Raw genomic sequence first — 18,097 nt, 5'->3', positions numbered from 1 at the left:
ACAACTTAGTAAGTATTTCTGTCCCAGGAACCTAGCAGCCATTTGACAACACAACACACAGAGATTGAAAGAAAAAGATTTTTAATTCCTAAATAACCACAATTACTTACAACAGGATGTGTGCACTAATAGAGACTGGGCATTACACAACTTCTCAAAACTTAGGATCAGACTGGACACACTTCACCCTCACTCCTGGTGTTTGTTAACTGTTGTATGGTACTTGTTTTTATCACAGCAAGCCCTAAAAAAACAGCTTCATATAACTATGACATCCTTGAAAGGAATGTAGTGTGATCTAATGTTGAAACACTGCACTACCTGGAGCTACTTGTTTGTGTAGTGTCAACACAAGTCTGCTGCTTTCCTTGAAATTTTTAGATATACTGCAGGACTTCTGAGAATTCACTGCAGTCCCCAAGGTGCATCAGTGCAGAGTTTGAGACCTATGGGTCTGGGTGGGAGGCTTGGCCTTAGATAGGAGTAGGGACTGTTTCTCTATTATGGCAGAAAGATGGATACAGATGTATGGAGATTTACATGCTTGGTATGCAGTGGCAACTGGGATCTTACAATTCAACCCAGTATTCTATTTAGACTAAGGAGACTACCTAATGATAGGTACCTCACTATGGAGAGCCACTGTAAATATTCCATACACTGCATTATTTTATGAGAAGCATAGTTACAACTGCTTTTCATTTCATAGTCACTTAAATAGGGTGTTTACTAACCTAATAGTTTTTTTTAACTTTATTTAAAAAAATAGGGAGTACACAATTTGGCAATAGTATCTGATGTGTTTTCTCTATCAGCTACACTGGCATATATTTAACATAATATTCTCAAATGTCGTGAATGTTAAGTTGTTGGGTTCTCACACCAAACCTTAGATGCTTGGTTTATGTGTGCATTTTTAGCTGCCACATTTCAACTTCTGCATCTAATACAAAGATCTAAATTTGAAATAAGTCATGTTTTAAGTTTTTGTATAAAAATTCAGTTCAAGTATTCAAATATAATGCATGAAAAATCTTCTCATCAGCTAACCAGGGAAGTAAAACTTTTTAAACTCATATTTACTATTAACTATAATAATATCCCAACATATGAGGGAAATTCATAGTCCTCAACTGACTTCCTTTGGGGCAAAATACCTTGAAGCTTATAAAACATTGTTAGACATGAGTGCCAAGGGCGGAGGCAGGGAATTATGAGTTTCTTTAAAGAAATGTTTTAAAATGGAAACAATTAATAAAAGAGAAGAAAGAACCATTTATGAAAAGAAGAGGAAAGAAATGTTGATTGATGGTACAAAGATACATTATTATAAAGAAAATCAAATTTTTCTGTGTCTTAACCATGTTCTAAAACTGGATTCATATCTTACTGTATTTTTAAGAGTAAATAATTAATGTATCAGTCATCAAACTTTGGGTTGAGTTAGTCAGGATACAACATAAGTTTTTTTCCATTTCTCCTGGAAAGGGATGAATTTTTTGCCTAAGAAAGAGTAATTATTAAGGCATGATACTAAAACTAGCTAGCTAAACACTGAGATTACCCAGGTACAACGCTATGTGTGTGCATACAGACACAAACCCTTATTTCACTGCGATAACCCAGGTACAGTGCTGTGTGTGCATACGGACACACATTCTTACTTCACTGAGATTACCCAGGTACAGTGCTGTGTGTGTCCAATGGACACACACCCTTATTTCACTGCGATTACCCAGCTACAGTGCCGTGTGTGTGCATATGTGCAAACATTCTTACTTCACTGAGATTATACAGGTACAGTGCTGTGTGTGTGCATACAGACATACATTCTTATTTTCAATATAACCCTTTGTGGGCATGATGGTCACAGATGTGCACCACTCAGAGCTCCTTCAGGAAGAATGCAGGCCAGGAATATAGCTGACTGACAAAGGTCACACTTTCCCCAGGTGGCTACTAGCCAATGACTAAACATTGTAGGATCCTAATACAACAGGGGACTATCTAATAAGCAACTCTGGCTCAGGGACTCCGCATTTAGCCTGGTGGAAACTTTCTCAGGTGCTGCAGCCCGAAGCCCTTTATACCCGATCCTCTTCCCTTCCTTCTCCTTTCCCAGGGTTCAGACCAGCATCAGAGTTAAAAGGCTCTCTCCAACTACTTCTGCTCCCTTTCTCTGTATCTTTCACATCTCCCCCATAAGTCCCTTCCTAGTACCATCTTGACATCTGCTTCTCAGAAGTACTCTGGGCATGTTTTAAAAAGATTTCAATTAAAGAATTACAAGTATAAATTGTTAAAATGTCAAAGAATATCTGGAATTAAAACTGCTGTTTGCTGCCTTATCCCACCATAGCCTGTCATCCCACTCTCAAATGTAACCATTTTCAATCTTAGTAGTTTCTTCTAGTTCTAAATATTTCTAAATTTCAAAACACTTCTAAATAGTTCTAAGTTGGAATTGTTTTCAAGTCCATCTAATAGAAACCTAAAAAAAATCACTATTTAATAGAATGGGAGTTTGTTTTTTCTCAAAGAATCAGAAATCTGAAGTTAGATAGTCTATGGCTGATAAGACAGTTCCAGGATATCACCAGGTACAAGGTACCTGCTTTCCATTCCCCCACTTTATTAAGTGACTTTTTGTCAATATTACTCCAGCAATTAATTCTCCTGTTTACCTGCATCAATTTTTTCCTATTAGATCACTCCCACTAACTTACCAGTAGACACAGATTTTATTCTCTTCCATCTAAAAAAGAAATGAAAACCACTTTTAACCCCATCTCTCCCTCAAGCTCTTACCCTTTGTCTCAATTTTCCTTTATAACACAACCCTTTCTTATGTTGCAAACCCCTAATTCCCTCCTTGCATTTTCTCTTCAATACATTAAAGCAGGCTTCTGCCTAGACCATCTGCTGAAACTGCTCTTATTCAGGCCCCCATGACTTCCATGCTACTCCACCCAATGGTCAATCTCAGGAATCTTGTTTTCGGTATCCTACATACCAGTAACACTTGATTTTCTCCTTGAAACCTAGTTTCCAGGATACCACACTCCCTTCAGTGTGTTCTACCTCTTTGGCTAATCCTTCTTAGTTTCCTTTCTCCATTTCTCCCTTTCTAACTCCCCAACCCCAAATGCTGGAAGACCCCAGGGTTCAGCCCTTCAGCCTCCTCTACCTCTGTCTACACTCCCTCCTGTGGTGATCTACACCAATCTCTTGGCTTTAATACTATCAGTGTGGCTGCCTCCCAAATTTCTCTCTCCAGCCAAGATCTTTCTCTAAACTGCAGACTACTATAGTCAACTATTTGACTTCTCCCCTTGAATATATCTAATGGGCATTTCAAACACTGATGCTCAAAACTAAGCTCCTGATATTTCTCTCAAAAATGTCTCTTCTCAACCTTCCCCATCTCTGAAAATGGCAACTCCCTTCTTCTAGTTGCTCTGAATTTCTTCTATAACCCACATATGAACCATCAGCAAACTCTGATGGCTCAAAACTCAAAATATACCCAGAATCTGGCCATTTCTCTCTACTTAACCTCTACATCTAGTCAAAGCCATTAACTATGTCTCCCTGGACAACAGACAACAGCCTTCTAACTGATCTCCCTGATTGGATATTCACTCCCTTTGATTGTCCCCATCACAATAGCCACAGTGATCCAATTAAAAAGTAAATCAGATCAAGTTTCTCCTCTGTTCAAAACTCTTTCAGGGTTTTCCACCTCTCAGAGTAAAAGCCAAGTCCTTTCAAAGGCCTAGAAGGCCCTGTATAACTAGCATCTCATTTCCGCTCTGATCTCAATTCGTACTGTTCCTCTCATTGCTCATTCCACTCTAGTCGCAGTGACTTTTTGCTATTCTTTAAACATGCCAATATACTCCCATCTCAAGGCCTTTGTACCTGCTGTTCCCTCTACCTGGAGCCCTCTTCTCCTGTATTCCATGGCTTGCTCCTTCCTGTCTTAATCACATGACATTTCAGTAAGGTCTTTCCTGGTCACCAAATATCAGGCTGCCCTGCCCCCCTATCCCCCACACATACTTCCTTTCTTGCTTTATTTTTCTCTAACAGTTTTCACTTTCTTACATACTCTTAAGTTTTACTTATAAATCTTTTCTTGACTGTTTCCTCTATTAAAACATTAAGCTACAGCAGAAGAGGGATATTGGTCATTTTTGTCTATTTTGTTCACTGGTATCCCCAGCATTGAGAATACTATCTGGCATATAGTAAGCACAAATATATATATATATATATATATGCCTTGAGTGAAAAGAATGGTAAAGAGTGGGCCCCCACCCCCTCAGGCATATCTCAGATACAGACTGGAAGAAGACAATAAGCAAAAACTGAAAAGACACACCCAGTTGAATCTGGCTCCTTTAAGCTTTCTTATGTGTCCTACCAGTAACCTCCACTTACTTTGGGCAGAATTGCTTCATATGGTCATTTTCAACTTCAAGGAGAACAGGGAAGTTGAGTACTTGAAATTGCTCATATTGCCACTCTAAATATCAGGGTCTATATATAAAGAAAAATGGATATTGGGCAAGCAACTAGCAATGTCTTCCATATATGCTATTTCTTGATTTAGTTATTACATATTGATTTCTTTTATCATGAATAAAAATGTAATTATCTTATATTGTTTATCTCATTATTATCTTTTTTAATGACTTTTTAAAATTCATTTTATTATCACTAATCTACAATTACATAAAGAACATTATGGTTACTAGACTCCCTCCTTCACCAAGTCCCCCCAACAAATCCCATTAGAGTCACTGTCCATCAGCGTAGTAAGATGCTGTAGACTCACTACTTGTCTTCTCTGTGTTGCACATCCCTCCCTATGCCCCCCCCCCACATTATACATGCTAATCATAAGGCCCCCTTTCTTTTTCTCTGCCCTTATCCCTCCTTTCCCACCCCTCCTGCCCAGTCCCTTTCCCTTTGGTAACCATTAGTCCATTCTTGGGTTCTGTGATTCTGCTGCTGTTTTGTTCCTTCAGTTTGTTTTTGTTCTTATACTCCACATATGAGTGAAATCATTTGGTACTTGTCTTTCTCCACCTGGCTTATTTCACTGAGCATAGTCCCTCTAGATCCATCCATGTTGTTGCAAATGGTAGGAGTGCTTTCCTTACGGCTAAATAATATTCCATTGTGTATACATATGACATCTTCTTTATCCATTCATCTATTGATGGACACCTAGGTTACTTCCATTTCTTAGCTACTGTAAATAGTGCTGTGATAAACATAGGGGTGCATCTGTCTTTTCCAAACTGGGCTGCTGCATTCTCATGGTAAATTCCTAGGAGTGGAATTCCTGGGTCAAATGGTATTTTTATTTCGAGCTTTTTGAGGAACCTCCATACTGCTTTCCATAATGGTTGAACTAATTTGCATTCCCACCAGCAGTGTAGGAGGGTTCCCCATTCTCTGCAACCTCGCCAACATTTATTGTTGTCTTTTGGATGGTAGTGATCCTTACTGGTGTGAGGTGATATCTCATTGTGGTTTTAATTTACATTTCTCTGATGACAAGCAATGTGGAGCACCTTTTCATGTCTGTTTCTTCTTTGGAGAACTGTCTGTTCAGTTCCTCTGCCCATTTTTTAACTGGATTATTTGCTTTTTGTTTGTTGAGGTGGGTGAGCTCTTTATATATTTTGGATGTCTAGCCTTTATCAGATCTGTCATTTATTAATATATTCTTCCATACTGTAGGGTACCTTTTTGTTCTATTGATGGTGTCCTTTGCTGTACAGAAGCTTTTCAGCTTGATATAGTCCCACTTGTTCATTTTTGCTTTTGTTTCCCTTGCCTGGAGAGATATGTTCATGAAGAAGTCACTCATGTTTATGTCTAAGAGATTTTTGCCTATGTTTTTTTCTAAGAGTTTTATGGTTTCATGACTTATATTCAGGTCTTTGATCCATTTCAAATTTACTTTTGTGTATGGGGTTAGACAGTGATCCAGTTTCATTCTCTTAAATGTAGCTGTCCAGTTTTGCCAGCACCATCTGTTGAAGAGACTGTCATTTCCCCATTGTATGTCCATGGCTCCTTTATCATATATTAATTGATCATAAATGTTTGGGTTAATATCTGGGGTCTCTATTCTGTTCCACTGGTCTGTGGCTCTGTTCTTGTGTCAGTACCAAACTGTCTTGATTACTGTGGCTTTGTAGTAGAGCTTGAAGTTGGGGAGTGAGATACCCCCAACTTTATTCTTCCTTCTCAGGATTGCTTTGGCTATTCAGGGTCTTTGTTGTTTCCATATGAATTTTTGAACTATTTGTTCTACTTCATTGAAGAATATTGTTGGTAATTTGATAGGGATTGCATCAAATCTGTATATTGCTTTGGGAAGGATGGCCTTTTTGACGATATTAATTCTTCCTAGCCAAGAGCATGGCATGAGTTTCCATTTGTTAGTGTCCTCTTTAATTTCTCTTAAGAGTGTCTTATAGTTTTCAGGGTATAGGTCTTTCACTTCCTTGGTTCACTTCCTTCTCTGATCTTCATTATGTCCCTCCTTCTGCTGACTTAGGTTTATTCCTAAGTAATTTATTCTTCTTGATGCAATTGTGAATGGAATTGTTTTCCTGATTTCTCTTTCTATTAGGTCATTGTTAGTGTATAGGTAAGCCACAGATTTCTGTGTGTTAATTTTGTATCCTGCAACTTTGCTGTATTCCGATATCAGTTCTAGTAGTTTTGGAGTGGAGTCTTTAGGGTTTTTTATGTACAATGTCATGTCATCTGCAAATAATGACAGTTTAACGTCTTCTTTACCAATTTGGATTCCTTGTATTTCTTTGTTTTGTCTGATTGTCATGGCTAGGACCTCCAGTACTATGTTGAATAACAGTGGGTAGAGTGGGCATCCCTGTCTTGTTCCCGATCTCAGAGGAAAAGCTTTCAGCTTTTCACTATTCAGTATGATGTTGGCTGTGGGTTTATCATATATGGCCTTTATTATGTTGAGGTATCTTCCCTCTATATGCATTTTGTTGAGAGTTTTTATCATGAATGGATGTTGAATTTTGTCAAATGCTTTTTCAGCCTCTATGGAGATGATCATGTGGTTTTTATCCTCCTTTTTGTTTATGTGGTGGATGATGTTGATGGATTTTTGAATGTCATATCATCATTGCATCCCTGGAATGAATCCCACTTGGTCATGGTGTATGATCCCTTTGATGTATTTTTTAATTCAGTTTGCTAATATTTTGTTGAGTATTTTTGCATCTACGTTCATCAGGGATATTGGTCTGTAATTTTATTTTTTAGTGGGGACTTGCCTGGTTTTCGTATAAGGGTGATGTTGGCTTCATAGAATGAGGTAGGTAGTATTTCCTCCTCTTTTTTTTTTTTTGGAAAACTTTAAGGAGAGTGGTTATTATGTCTTCTCTGTATGTCTGATAAAATTCCGAGGTAAATCCATCTGGCCTGGGGTTTTGTTCTTGGGTAGTTTTGGGATTACCACATCTATTTCTTTGCTGGTAATTGGTTTGTTTAGATTTTGTGTTTTTTCCTTGGTCAGTCTTGGAAGTTGTATTTTTCTAGGAAATTGTCCATTTTTTCTAGGTTTTCCAGCTTCTTAGCATATAGGTTTTCATAGTAGTCTCTAATAATTCTTTGTATTTCTGTTGGGTCCATCGTGATGTTTCCTTTCTCGTTTCTGATTCTATTGATATGTGTTGATTCTCTTTTTCTCTTAGTAAGTCTGGCTAGAGGCTTATCTATTTTGCTTATTTTCTCGAAGAACCAGCTCTTGGTTTCATAGATTTTTTTCTATTGTTTTATTCTTCACAATTTCATTTATTTCTTCTCTGATCTTTATTATGTCCCTCCTTCTGCTGACTTTAGGCCTCATTTGTTCTTCTTCCAATTTTGATAATTGTGACATTAGACTATTCATTTGGGTTTGTTCTTCCTTTTTTAAATGTGCCTGCATTCCTACATACTTTCCTCTTAAGACTGCTTTCGCTGCATCCCACAGAAGTTCGGGTTTTGTGTTGTTGTTGTCATTTATTTCTATATATTGCTGGATCTCCATTTTAATTTGGTCATTGATCCATTGACTATTTAGGAGCATGTTGTTAAGCCTCCATGTGTTTGTGAGCCTTTTTGCTTTCTTTGTACAATTTATTTCTAGTTTTATACCTCTGTGGTCTGAAAAATTGGTTGGTAGAATTTCAATCTTTTTGAATTTACTGAGGCTCTTTTTGTGGCCTAGTATGTGGTCTATTCTGGAGAATATTCCATGTGCACTTGAGAAGAATGTGTATCCTGTTGCTTTTGGGTGTAGAGTTCTATAGATGTCTATTAGGTCCATCTGTTCTAGTGTGTTGTTCAGTGCCTCTGTGTCCTTACTTATTTTCTGTCTGGTGGATCTGTCCTTTGGAGTGAATGGTATGCTGAAGTCTCCTAAAATAAATGCATTGCATTCTATTTCCTCCTTTAGTTCTGATAGTATTTGTTTCACATATGCTGGTGCTCCTGTGTTGGGTGCATATATATTTAGAATGGTTATATCCTCTTGTTGGACTGAGCCCTTTATCATTATGTAGTGTCCTTCTTTATCTCTTGTTACTTTCTTTGTTTTGAAGTCTATTTTGTCTGATACTAGTACTGCAACACCTGCTTTTTCTCCCTATTGTTTGCATGAAATATCTTTTTCCATCCCTTGACTTTTAGTCTGTGTATGTCTTTGGGTTTGAGGTGAGTCTCTTGTAAGCAGCATATAGATGGGTCTTGTTTTTTTATCCATTCAGTGACTCTGTATCTTTTGATTGGTGCATTCAGTCCATTTACATTTAGGGTGATTATCAATAGGTATATACTTATTGCCATTTCAGGTTTTAGATTCATGGTTACCAAAGGTTCCAGTTACTTTCCTTACATCTAAGAGTCTAACATAACTCACTTAGTATGCTGTTACAAACACAATCTAAAGGTTCTTCTATTTCTCCTCCTTTTTCATCCTCCTTCATTCTTTATATATTAGGTATCAAATTCTGTACTTTTTGTCTATCCCTTGATTGACTTTGGGGATAGTCAATTTAATTTTGCATTTGCCTCGCAATCAGCTGCTCCACCTTCCCTACCATGGATTTACTACCTCTGGTGACAGCTATCCAACCCTAGGAACACTTCCATCTATAGTAGTCCCTCCAAAATAGACTGCAGAGATGGTTTGTGGGATGTAAACTCTCTCAGCTTTTGCTTATCTGGAAATTGTTTAATCCCTCCTTCAAATTGAAATGATAATCTTACTGGATAAAGTAATCTTGGTTCCAGGCCCTTCTGCTTCATGGCATTAAATACATCATGCCACTTTCTTCTGGCCTGTAATGTTTCTGCTGAGAAGTCTGAGGTTAGCCTGATGGGCTTTCCTTTGTATGTGATCTTATTTCTGCCTCTGGCTGCTTTTAACAGTCTGCCCTTATCCTTGATCTTTCCCATTTTAATTACTGTGTCTTGCTGTTGTCTTCCTTGGGTCCCTTGTCTTGGGAGATCTATGGATCTCCATGACCTGAGAGACTATCTCCTTCCCCAGATTGGGGAAGTTTTCAGCAACTACCTCCTCAAAGACACTTTCTATCCCTTTCTCTCTCTCTTCTTCTTCTGGTATCCCTATAATGCGAATATTGTTCCGCTTGTATTGGTCACACAGTTCTCTCAATATTCTTTCATGTTTAGAGATCCTTTTTTCTCTCTGTGCCTCAGCTTCTTTGTATTCCTCTTCTCTAGTTTCTGTTTCATTTATTGTCTCCTCCACCATATCCAACCTGCTTTTAATACCCTCCATCGTGCACTTCAACGATTGGATCTCTGACCTGAATTCATTCCTGAGTTCTTGGATGTCTTTCCGTACCTCCATTAGAATGTTGATGATTTTTATTTTGAACTCCCTTTCAGGAAGAGTCACGAGGTCCATATCATTTAAATCTTTCTCAGGAGCTGTATTAATAATTTTACTCTGGACAAGGTTCCTTTGGTGTTTAATGTTTGTATATGGCGCCCTCTAGTGTCCAGAAGTTCTATTCTGGAGCTGCTGAGCCCCTGAAGCAATGTCAGGGGTCGCAGGGGAGTGGTACTGGGGGTAGGAAAGAGCTGTTCCCCGCCTCCTGGCTCCTGTGCCTGTCTCCACTGCCTGGGCCAGTGGGCTGGGCACACAGGTATAAGTTTTTGTCCCAGAGCAGCTAGATATGGATCCCTGCTTTCCACAAGCAGCTGGAATCCCAGTCTCCCCAGGAACACTGCCTGTATTAACTTTCCAACCCAGTAGTCATGCGAGTCTCATGAAAGCACCATGAAATGTAGGTTTTTGCTCCCAGCGCAGATCTCCAGAGCTAGGTATTCAGCAGTCCCAAGCCTTCCACCCCCTCCCTGCTCTGTTTCTCTTCCTCCCACCTGTGAGCTGGGGTGGGGGAAGGGCTCGAGTCCCACAGAGCCACAGCTCTGGTACATTAACCCATTCGGTGAGGTCTGCTCTTTTCTCCAGGTGTGTGCAGTCTGACACCGTCCCTCTTTCCTGTTGCTCTCTCAGGATTAGTTGCGCCAACTATATTTTCTAATTGTATCCAGTTTTAGGAAGAAGCCTCTGTCTCTCCTCTCATCCCGCCATCTTTAATCCTCTTTGTGTTTTTATTATTAATTGTCTTATGTAAGACCAGAGATCAGATCTATTGGTTCCAGTTCCTTTCCTTTCCTCCCTCCAACATCCCTAGCATAATCTTTTGTCTCCTGCCCAATTTGGACTAATTGATCACTAGGCCTAAGGCATAATTCTCATTCTAAGATTTCACTTCTTTTTTTGTGTGTAAAATGCTCTGTTTCCTGGATCCTAAGAATCTTGTTTATTGGTTTACCCTATTGCTTTAGAGCAGAGCATCTTCCAATAACTTCCTGAGAAAAGTACATTACAGGTAATTTTTTCGAGAGCTAACAAGTCTGAAAAAAATCTTTTGCTTAAATGACAATTAAAATTCTAGGCTAAAAATCATCCCTTCAGAATTCTAAAGACATCATTCCACTGTCTTCTACCTCTTGTGTTCTGTTGAGAAGTCTGATATAAATCTGATTTCTATTCCTTTGTATGTATCTTACTATTTTTCTTTTTACTCTGAAAGCTTTTTGGATCTTCTCTTTATCTTTGATTTTCTAAAATTTATAAATTTGCCTTGGTATTATTCTTTTTTTCAATCACTAGGTCCTTTCAGACTGAACGAGCATCTTCCAGTTCTGGGAAGTTTTCTTCTATTATTTTTTTGTTTCTTTCCTGCTATCAGTAGATATTGCTCCTTCTGTCCTGATACCATAATTATCTTATCTTCTGTTACCTATTGTTCATCACTATGTCCTTTTGTCCTTCTGCCCTGCATCATAGGGCAACTTTACCTTTCAATTCTTCTATTAATTTTTCTATTTATGGTATAAATTTTTAAATATTATGAGGTCCTTTCCTTTTTCCTGAGTATTCCTTTCTTTAAAAAATAGCATCTTATTCTTATTTCAGGGTTGTAACAGCTCCTCTTATTTCTCTATTTCTCTGTGGGGATTAATTTTAATTCCCTGAATTTAGTTCCACTTATTGTATTGTTCTTGATTCTTTTTATTTTCTGTTTGTTTTGCCTCATACTCACAGATTTCAAGTTTACAGATGGAAAACTTCCTTGAAAGTATTGTGATCTCTGATTCTCTGTTATATTTAAAAGTAAGTCTCTTAAAAATTGAATGGAAGCTTGATATGCATTACCAGGCTTCATTTGGGCTTCACTGTAAGGAGATTGGTTGGCACAACTACCTTTTCAAAGGCAACTACCAAATATATATAGGCTTTGCTCTGGGAGGAATAATATATTTTTTCGGAGAACTGTCCTCTAAGTTACATAGAAACATAAGCCTAGCTGTTGAAGGGGTAAAGAGCTGGGGAATAGCACACTTTTCCAGGTGCACACATTCAATTAATCCCCTTATATTCAGTCTAACAACCTCCCTTTTACTCAGTACTGTGTTTAGCAACTTCAAGAACAGAAATGCTCTGGTTTGATGTTTCTAGAAAATAATTATTCCATCTTATTTGTCCTTTATATAAACTGTATCTGGTTCATATTTTACCCTACATGCCACTGCCAGGTTAATGTCTATGCTTTCTCTAAAGTCTTACTATCTTTTTATCAGTGTCATACTTAGCACTTATTAGTGTCCTAGTAATTTCATGTGTCTATTTTTCTTAACTAAGTTATGCTGGGACTTGGCTCCACACCTTACACTTCCTAGTGCCTCCCACAATGGTGGAAATCCAATACTGTGTGATGGGCTTTGTATAAATAACATGCTATAACTAATAGTTGTAACTTAAAACCATGGTTTGTTAATTATTATTTTATGAGGCAATCAAATTGACTTCACATAATTTGATGAAAGATCAGATAGTGATGCTATCCATTCTACAACTGAGGAAATTGTGATAAAATGAGCTCCGTAAGATACAATTTATTTGTGATAGACTTGGAAAGGAATTTATATTTTTACATAACCTGTCAAGTAATTCATTACAAAAATTAAAAAAGGAAACTCTTTTCTTGAAGTTTTAACATTGTACATGTGTATGTGGAATTGTTATAGAAAAAATCAAAATACCACTAACTATACCATATACTTTTATAGTTGAAAGTATAAATAAGCTTCAAATAATCTAATAAAAAATAAAAATGTGAAATTATATCAATCTCAATGATACTATGGTGTTTTGAACTAGTTTTACAATAACCTGCAAACAGGTTAGCACAATAATTTAAGGAATTTTAAAATTCCACCAGGCTGGTGCACAATTTAATAGTGTCTTAATGCTGAAACTATTACTCCCTTTGTAAAATAAGCAGTGTTATAAAACTATTGTATAATGGTTGAAAAACGGTTTAAGAAATTCAAAGCAGGAATGGGTGGAAGATCTGAAGAGACACTTCTCCAAAGAAGAAATTTAGGTGGCCAACAGACACATGAAAAGATGCTCCACATTGCTAATTATCAGGGACACCCAAATTAAAACCTCAATGAGATACCACCTCACACCAGTTAGGATGGCCAACATCCAAAAGACAAGGAACAACAAATGCTGGCAAGGATGTGGAGAAAGGGGAACCCTCCTACACTGTTGGTGGGAATGTAAATTAGTTCAACCATTGTGAAAGCAATATGGAGATACCTCAAAAAACTAAAGATAGAAATATCATTTGACCAAGTAATTCCACTCTTAGGAATTTACCCAAAGAAAACAAGGTCCCTAATTCGAAAAGACATATGCACCCCTATGTTTATCGCAGCACTATATACAATAGCCAAGACATGTCCATCAGTAGATGAGTGGATAAAGAAGAGGTGTACATATACAAAATGGAATATTATTCAGCTATAAGAAGAAAACAAATCCTACCATTTGCAACAACATAGATGGATCTAGAGGGTATTATGCTCAGTGATATAAGTCAAGTGAAGAAAAACAAGTACCAAATGATTTCACTCATTGTGGAGTATAAGAACAAAGCAAAAACTGAAGGAACAAAACAGCAGCAGACTCACACACTCCAAGAAGGGTCTAGGGGTTACCAAATGGAAGGGGCTGGGAAGGGTGGATGGGGAGGGAGGGTGAAGGGGATTAAGGGGCATTACAATTAGCACATATAATGTAGGGGGGCTCAAAGGGAAGGCTGTATAGCACAGAGAAAACAGAGTTAATGACTCTATAGCATCTTACTATACTGATGGACAGTGATTGCAATGAGGAGGGACTTGATATGGGTGAATGCTGAAACCACAATGTTACTCATGTGAAACCTTCATAAAATTGCCTATCAATGATACCTTAATTTAAAAAATAATACAATGAAATTCAAAGTAGGAAATTACTAAACACTTTCTCATGATGAGATGAAATGATTTTAAGAGATAAAAAAATGGGAAATATATTTGATGGCTAGTAAAATTAAACCTCTAAGTTACATCTCACAGTTTTAATGCATTTCAAACTAGGAAACGGCATAGTCTGAAAAGTCAACTTCAAAAGACAATTTTCACATAGACTATTATGGACAGGTAAATCTTGATTCACAAACTGGTCAGAATTTACAAGTGGAGGGAATTATTTTTAAAATGATACAACTTACAGGTCATTGAACCAACAATAAAAACTAAGCTTTGGTAATGATGATAACCTATAAAACCTCATTATTCAAAAGAGGGAAAAATCCAAGCTCAACTGCGATTTTTGAAATTCTTTATGTTGTTATAGTTGCCTTGCTGATTTCTAAATAATTGGATCTTTGGAGGAAATAAGAATCCCTTAAAAAGAAGACACCAAGATAAATTCCATAAATCCTAAATCTGCCACTGCAGGGGGCAGGGGTGGGTGGAGGGGGCGGAAGTGTGGAGGGAAGATAACATTAGTTGAGAAGTGACCATAGTCAAAGACTGAGAATCCAGCTATATTAGTAGCAAGATACTGAGGAACTTTTTTCACTCCTTGTCTAAAAGTTAGAGAACATTATGTTGTGGTCAACTGGTGTCATTTAAGTGCTAAATATATGGAAAAAATTACTAATAGAGATTTAAGTACATATTATCTTTGGGGCCATTACATTGGATGATGCACAAAAGGTGGACCTTCAGGGAGCTTGTAGAGGTGCTTCACTTAGTTTACAACTAGCAAAGGGTTAAGGTGATACTTATAAAAATTTAGCTTGAGCACCAATCTCTAAATTTACTGTGACATTAGAGATCTTAAGTAATCACACACATACACGCATAGTTTTAGAAGACTTAGTTAACAGTCCTACCTAGAAACTGAGGAAGTGGATAGATAACATTGGGTCTCTCATGGGCCCTAAAAATGTAGGGACTAACTTGGACCTGTGGGCAGGACGGAGGTCAAGTTATCTTATTAAACTATATCATCTCAAGAATAAAGTGGAAGCATAAGTTCTATTTTAGGAATATCTTATTAATCAGAGAAATAAAGCACAAAATATGACAAAATTAAAGAAAGATAAGTTCCACTGGAAATGTTAAAAGCGATTCATTGGTACAAAGCCTAACAGGATTGACAGCCTACAACAGGGCTCTCAAGTTGCTGTAAATTACAAAAGTAATTTTAAATATATTCTACCATGAAAATTCCTTTTCTCAGTTGAATTGATTCAATAGTGATGGGTATCCTTCCCCATACTTCCCTCACCCCCAGCACACACACATACATACATAAACTTGCTTATTGACTTAAAATGCAATCGTCTATTTAAAAAGGATTGTTTATTGGGATGTTCCACGGCATATTTTAAGATGCTTGACATGTTCCAACTTACCCTGTGCAATGGTAAGGGTGGAGGCCATGAGACACACCTCTTACTATTGGTAGTAGGCTTGCCCTCCAGTCAAATAATTTGGGGCCTGCTTTTAAGGTGAGTAATGGCACTGAGAAGTACAATTTTAGTTACACTAAGTTTAAAATTTCTAGAGCTTATTTTGTATTTCAGTTTTAAAGTTTGATTAGAACTTTTATGAAAAGAAATGAATTTTTAAATAATTCCATCCTTTTGAATTATATCCTCAGTTGCATTTAAGAAGTACTGTGGTTCTAAAAATACTATTTCAACCTTGTAAACAGTCTCTGGAAAGTAATAATTTATGCCAGCTGAGGAGGTAACTAAACAGTAACTTTCATGAGTAAAGGTAGACTAGTTTAAATAAAAAGTGAGAAAAAACTAGAGGCCATTAAATGATAGCCTATATTCAAATAGTAGATTAAGAAATGTTCAGAATTACTACAAATGTGGTACTGTAAATTTACAGATAGAGCTATAGGCTTAAACTTAAAACAAAAGTAGTTAGATCTAAAATAAATCACATTATAAACAAGTAAGAATTTCAATTAATACAGGATACTCAAGTCCATAAAATGGCTATAATTATTAATAGTACTGATGTAACTTTAAATACATGTATGAGTAGTATATGACTAATAATTCTTTTGATCATAAGCAAGTAAAATTTTCCTAGGCAAACAGTATTTTTTTAAGCCTATCACCAAAGCTGAAGCATCAGTCCATTATTTTGTGACTAGTGGATGCTAATTATTTTGTCCTGGTTATGACCTGAATCTAGATCCACTCAACATGTAGCTCACATTGTCTAGGCCATAATAGTGCTGTCCAACAGAACATTCTATTATGGAAATAACATCTATATTGGTCTGTATCTATACTGTCCACATGATAACATGTGTCTACTGAGCCCTTAAAATGTAGGTAATACAACTGAGGAACTGAATTTTTCATTTTGCTTAATTTTGATTAGTTTAAATTTACATTTCAATAGCCATAGGTGATTAGTGGCTATGATATTTAAACAGCAGCTTAGAGGGTTCAAAATGTAAGAGCACATATCTTGTTATGTTAAGTCTAACTTTAATATATTTGTTGATTTCTATAAGCATAGTATTCACAAATGTTTCCTAGAGTGGTATGCCAAAAAACCTTTTGTCCCAAAGTTTTATCTCCATTCAAAAATATGATTAAATCTATGGAGGTAAATACCTAATACAACATTCAGACAAATCCAAACAAAGAATAATCATCTGAAAGGATTTTTATAAGTGCTTATAGTGTGTGAGCACGATACTGATTAATAAGGTATCCTGGTGGCCTGTGTCAATCTGTCTAATGTTAGTTCTAGAATGACTAGAATTCAAACTATGAGATATCCACTCCCAGTTTTTGTCCATTACCTATCATAACACAAGAATACCAATTACTGCATAGTTTTCAGCTCCATTAGTTAAACACTGCAAAAGCATGTCAAACCATTTTACCTGACAGACATATTTGTTCTTCCATTTGCTCAGCACACACTGACTGTTTTGCATCAGCTCCTGAAGGAAACAGAAAAAGAGAGAGTGCAGTTGGCTATACCCATTGTTGTTATCAGTTAAAGTGCTTCAGATTTGCAAGCAAAAAAAGAAAAGAAAAAAATCAGCATGCCACACAAAGATGCAACTGTTTTGGAACTCCTCGATGGACAAAAGCAAAGCTATCATCACCAGGAGAATTGATCCTTATGAAAATTAAAGCTGTTGAAAGAAGTTTTAAAACAGATTTGTTTGTTGCCATTTTTGAAACTTTTGGAAAGATACCTCCAACTCCTTGAGTGAGTCTCGAAGTTTTTCTGGGCGTCTGTTTTTGAGTATCCATGGATAATCTCGTGCTGGCAAATAAAACATGTGCTACAGTTAGTTAAACGTGATTTTAAAAGGAAATTCTGCTTAGCTGTGTGCCTTAGGAAGATTAAAATAAAACACCTCCTTAATTGAGAGGAAGTGGACTTCATATCCATCATCAAATGACAGCCTTTTGAAAGGCTGTGTCATAGGAACAGAATTTCTACCACAAAACAGTCTCCCTGATCATAATTTTATGATGACAACCAACAAAGCTCAGAGAATCCCTGGGAAAGTTTCCTAAACCTGAGAATCTAGTACCTAACGTTAAATGACCTACTCTTTACCACAGAAATAACTTTTCATATAGAAAATTAAACATTTAGTCCAAAAGAAATCCTAAATCTGCAACTAGCCCTCTTAGACTTGAAAATTCCTATAAGTAAATGAGTCTAGTGAGGAAAGAAAATACATAAAAAAAAAACATACACAGAATATGAATTTAAAATTAAGCATCAAATCATCACATACTAAAACTAAGAGTTGAGGAAAATCCATATCTTAACAAACTAGATTTAAACCCTAATAGTGCTATTTTTTATTTAAAATAATCTTCTTTAAAATCTATAGCACAATTCAATAATGATCAGTTTTCGTTTTAAAGACATTTAATTAAAAGATAAAATTATTTAGTAGACTTTCAGTGTTAGCCTAAGAGAAACTAAAAATAGTTCTGCTTAAAAGAATTCATAAAATGTTAAATTCATTATAATTATTTCATCATAAAAATTAATTCATCTCTGAGTTCTAATAATTCTAAATAAGAGTTGTGTATATGTGTATGTG

General features: G+C 36.6%; 1 protein-coding gene across 16 annotated transcripts in view; it reads right to left on the bottom strand.

The window, feature by feature from the left end:
* WDPCP (WD repeat containing planar cell polarity effector) overlaps positions 1-18,097 on the bottom strand; it is a 405,181-nt gene that overhangs the window by 297,046 nt on the left and 90,038 nt on the right. For all 16 annotated transcript variants that reach the window (XR_012121045.1, XM_036996612.2, XM_036996613.2 and 13 more), the window contains exons 5-6: positions 17,228-17,298; positions 16,907-16,966 (exon numbers count right to left, since the gene is read on the bottom strand). Coding sequence is in view for 15 of the 16 variants with exons in the window: in XM_036996612.2 (XP_036852507.2) it covers positions 16,907-16,966; positions 17,228-17,298 (131 nt within the window). In the remaining variant the exon portion in view is untranslated. The remainder of the gene's footprint in view (positions 1-16,906; positions 16,967-17,227; positions 17,299-18,097) is intronic.

The sequence above is a fragment of the Manis javanica genome, chromosome 1 (assembly GCF_040802235.1).
Source record: "Manis javanica isolate MJ-LG chromosome 1, MJ_LKY, whole genome shotgun sequence".
NCBI lineage: Eukaryota > Metazoa > Chordata > Mammalia > Pholidota > Manidae > Manis > Manis javanica.
Note: the sequence above shows the minus strand (reverse complement) of the source record. Positions and strands in the feature narration are given on the sequence as shown.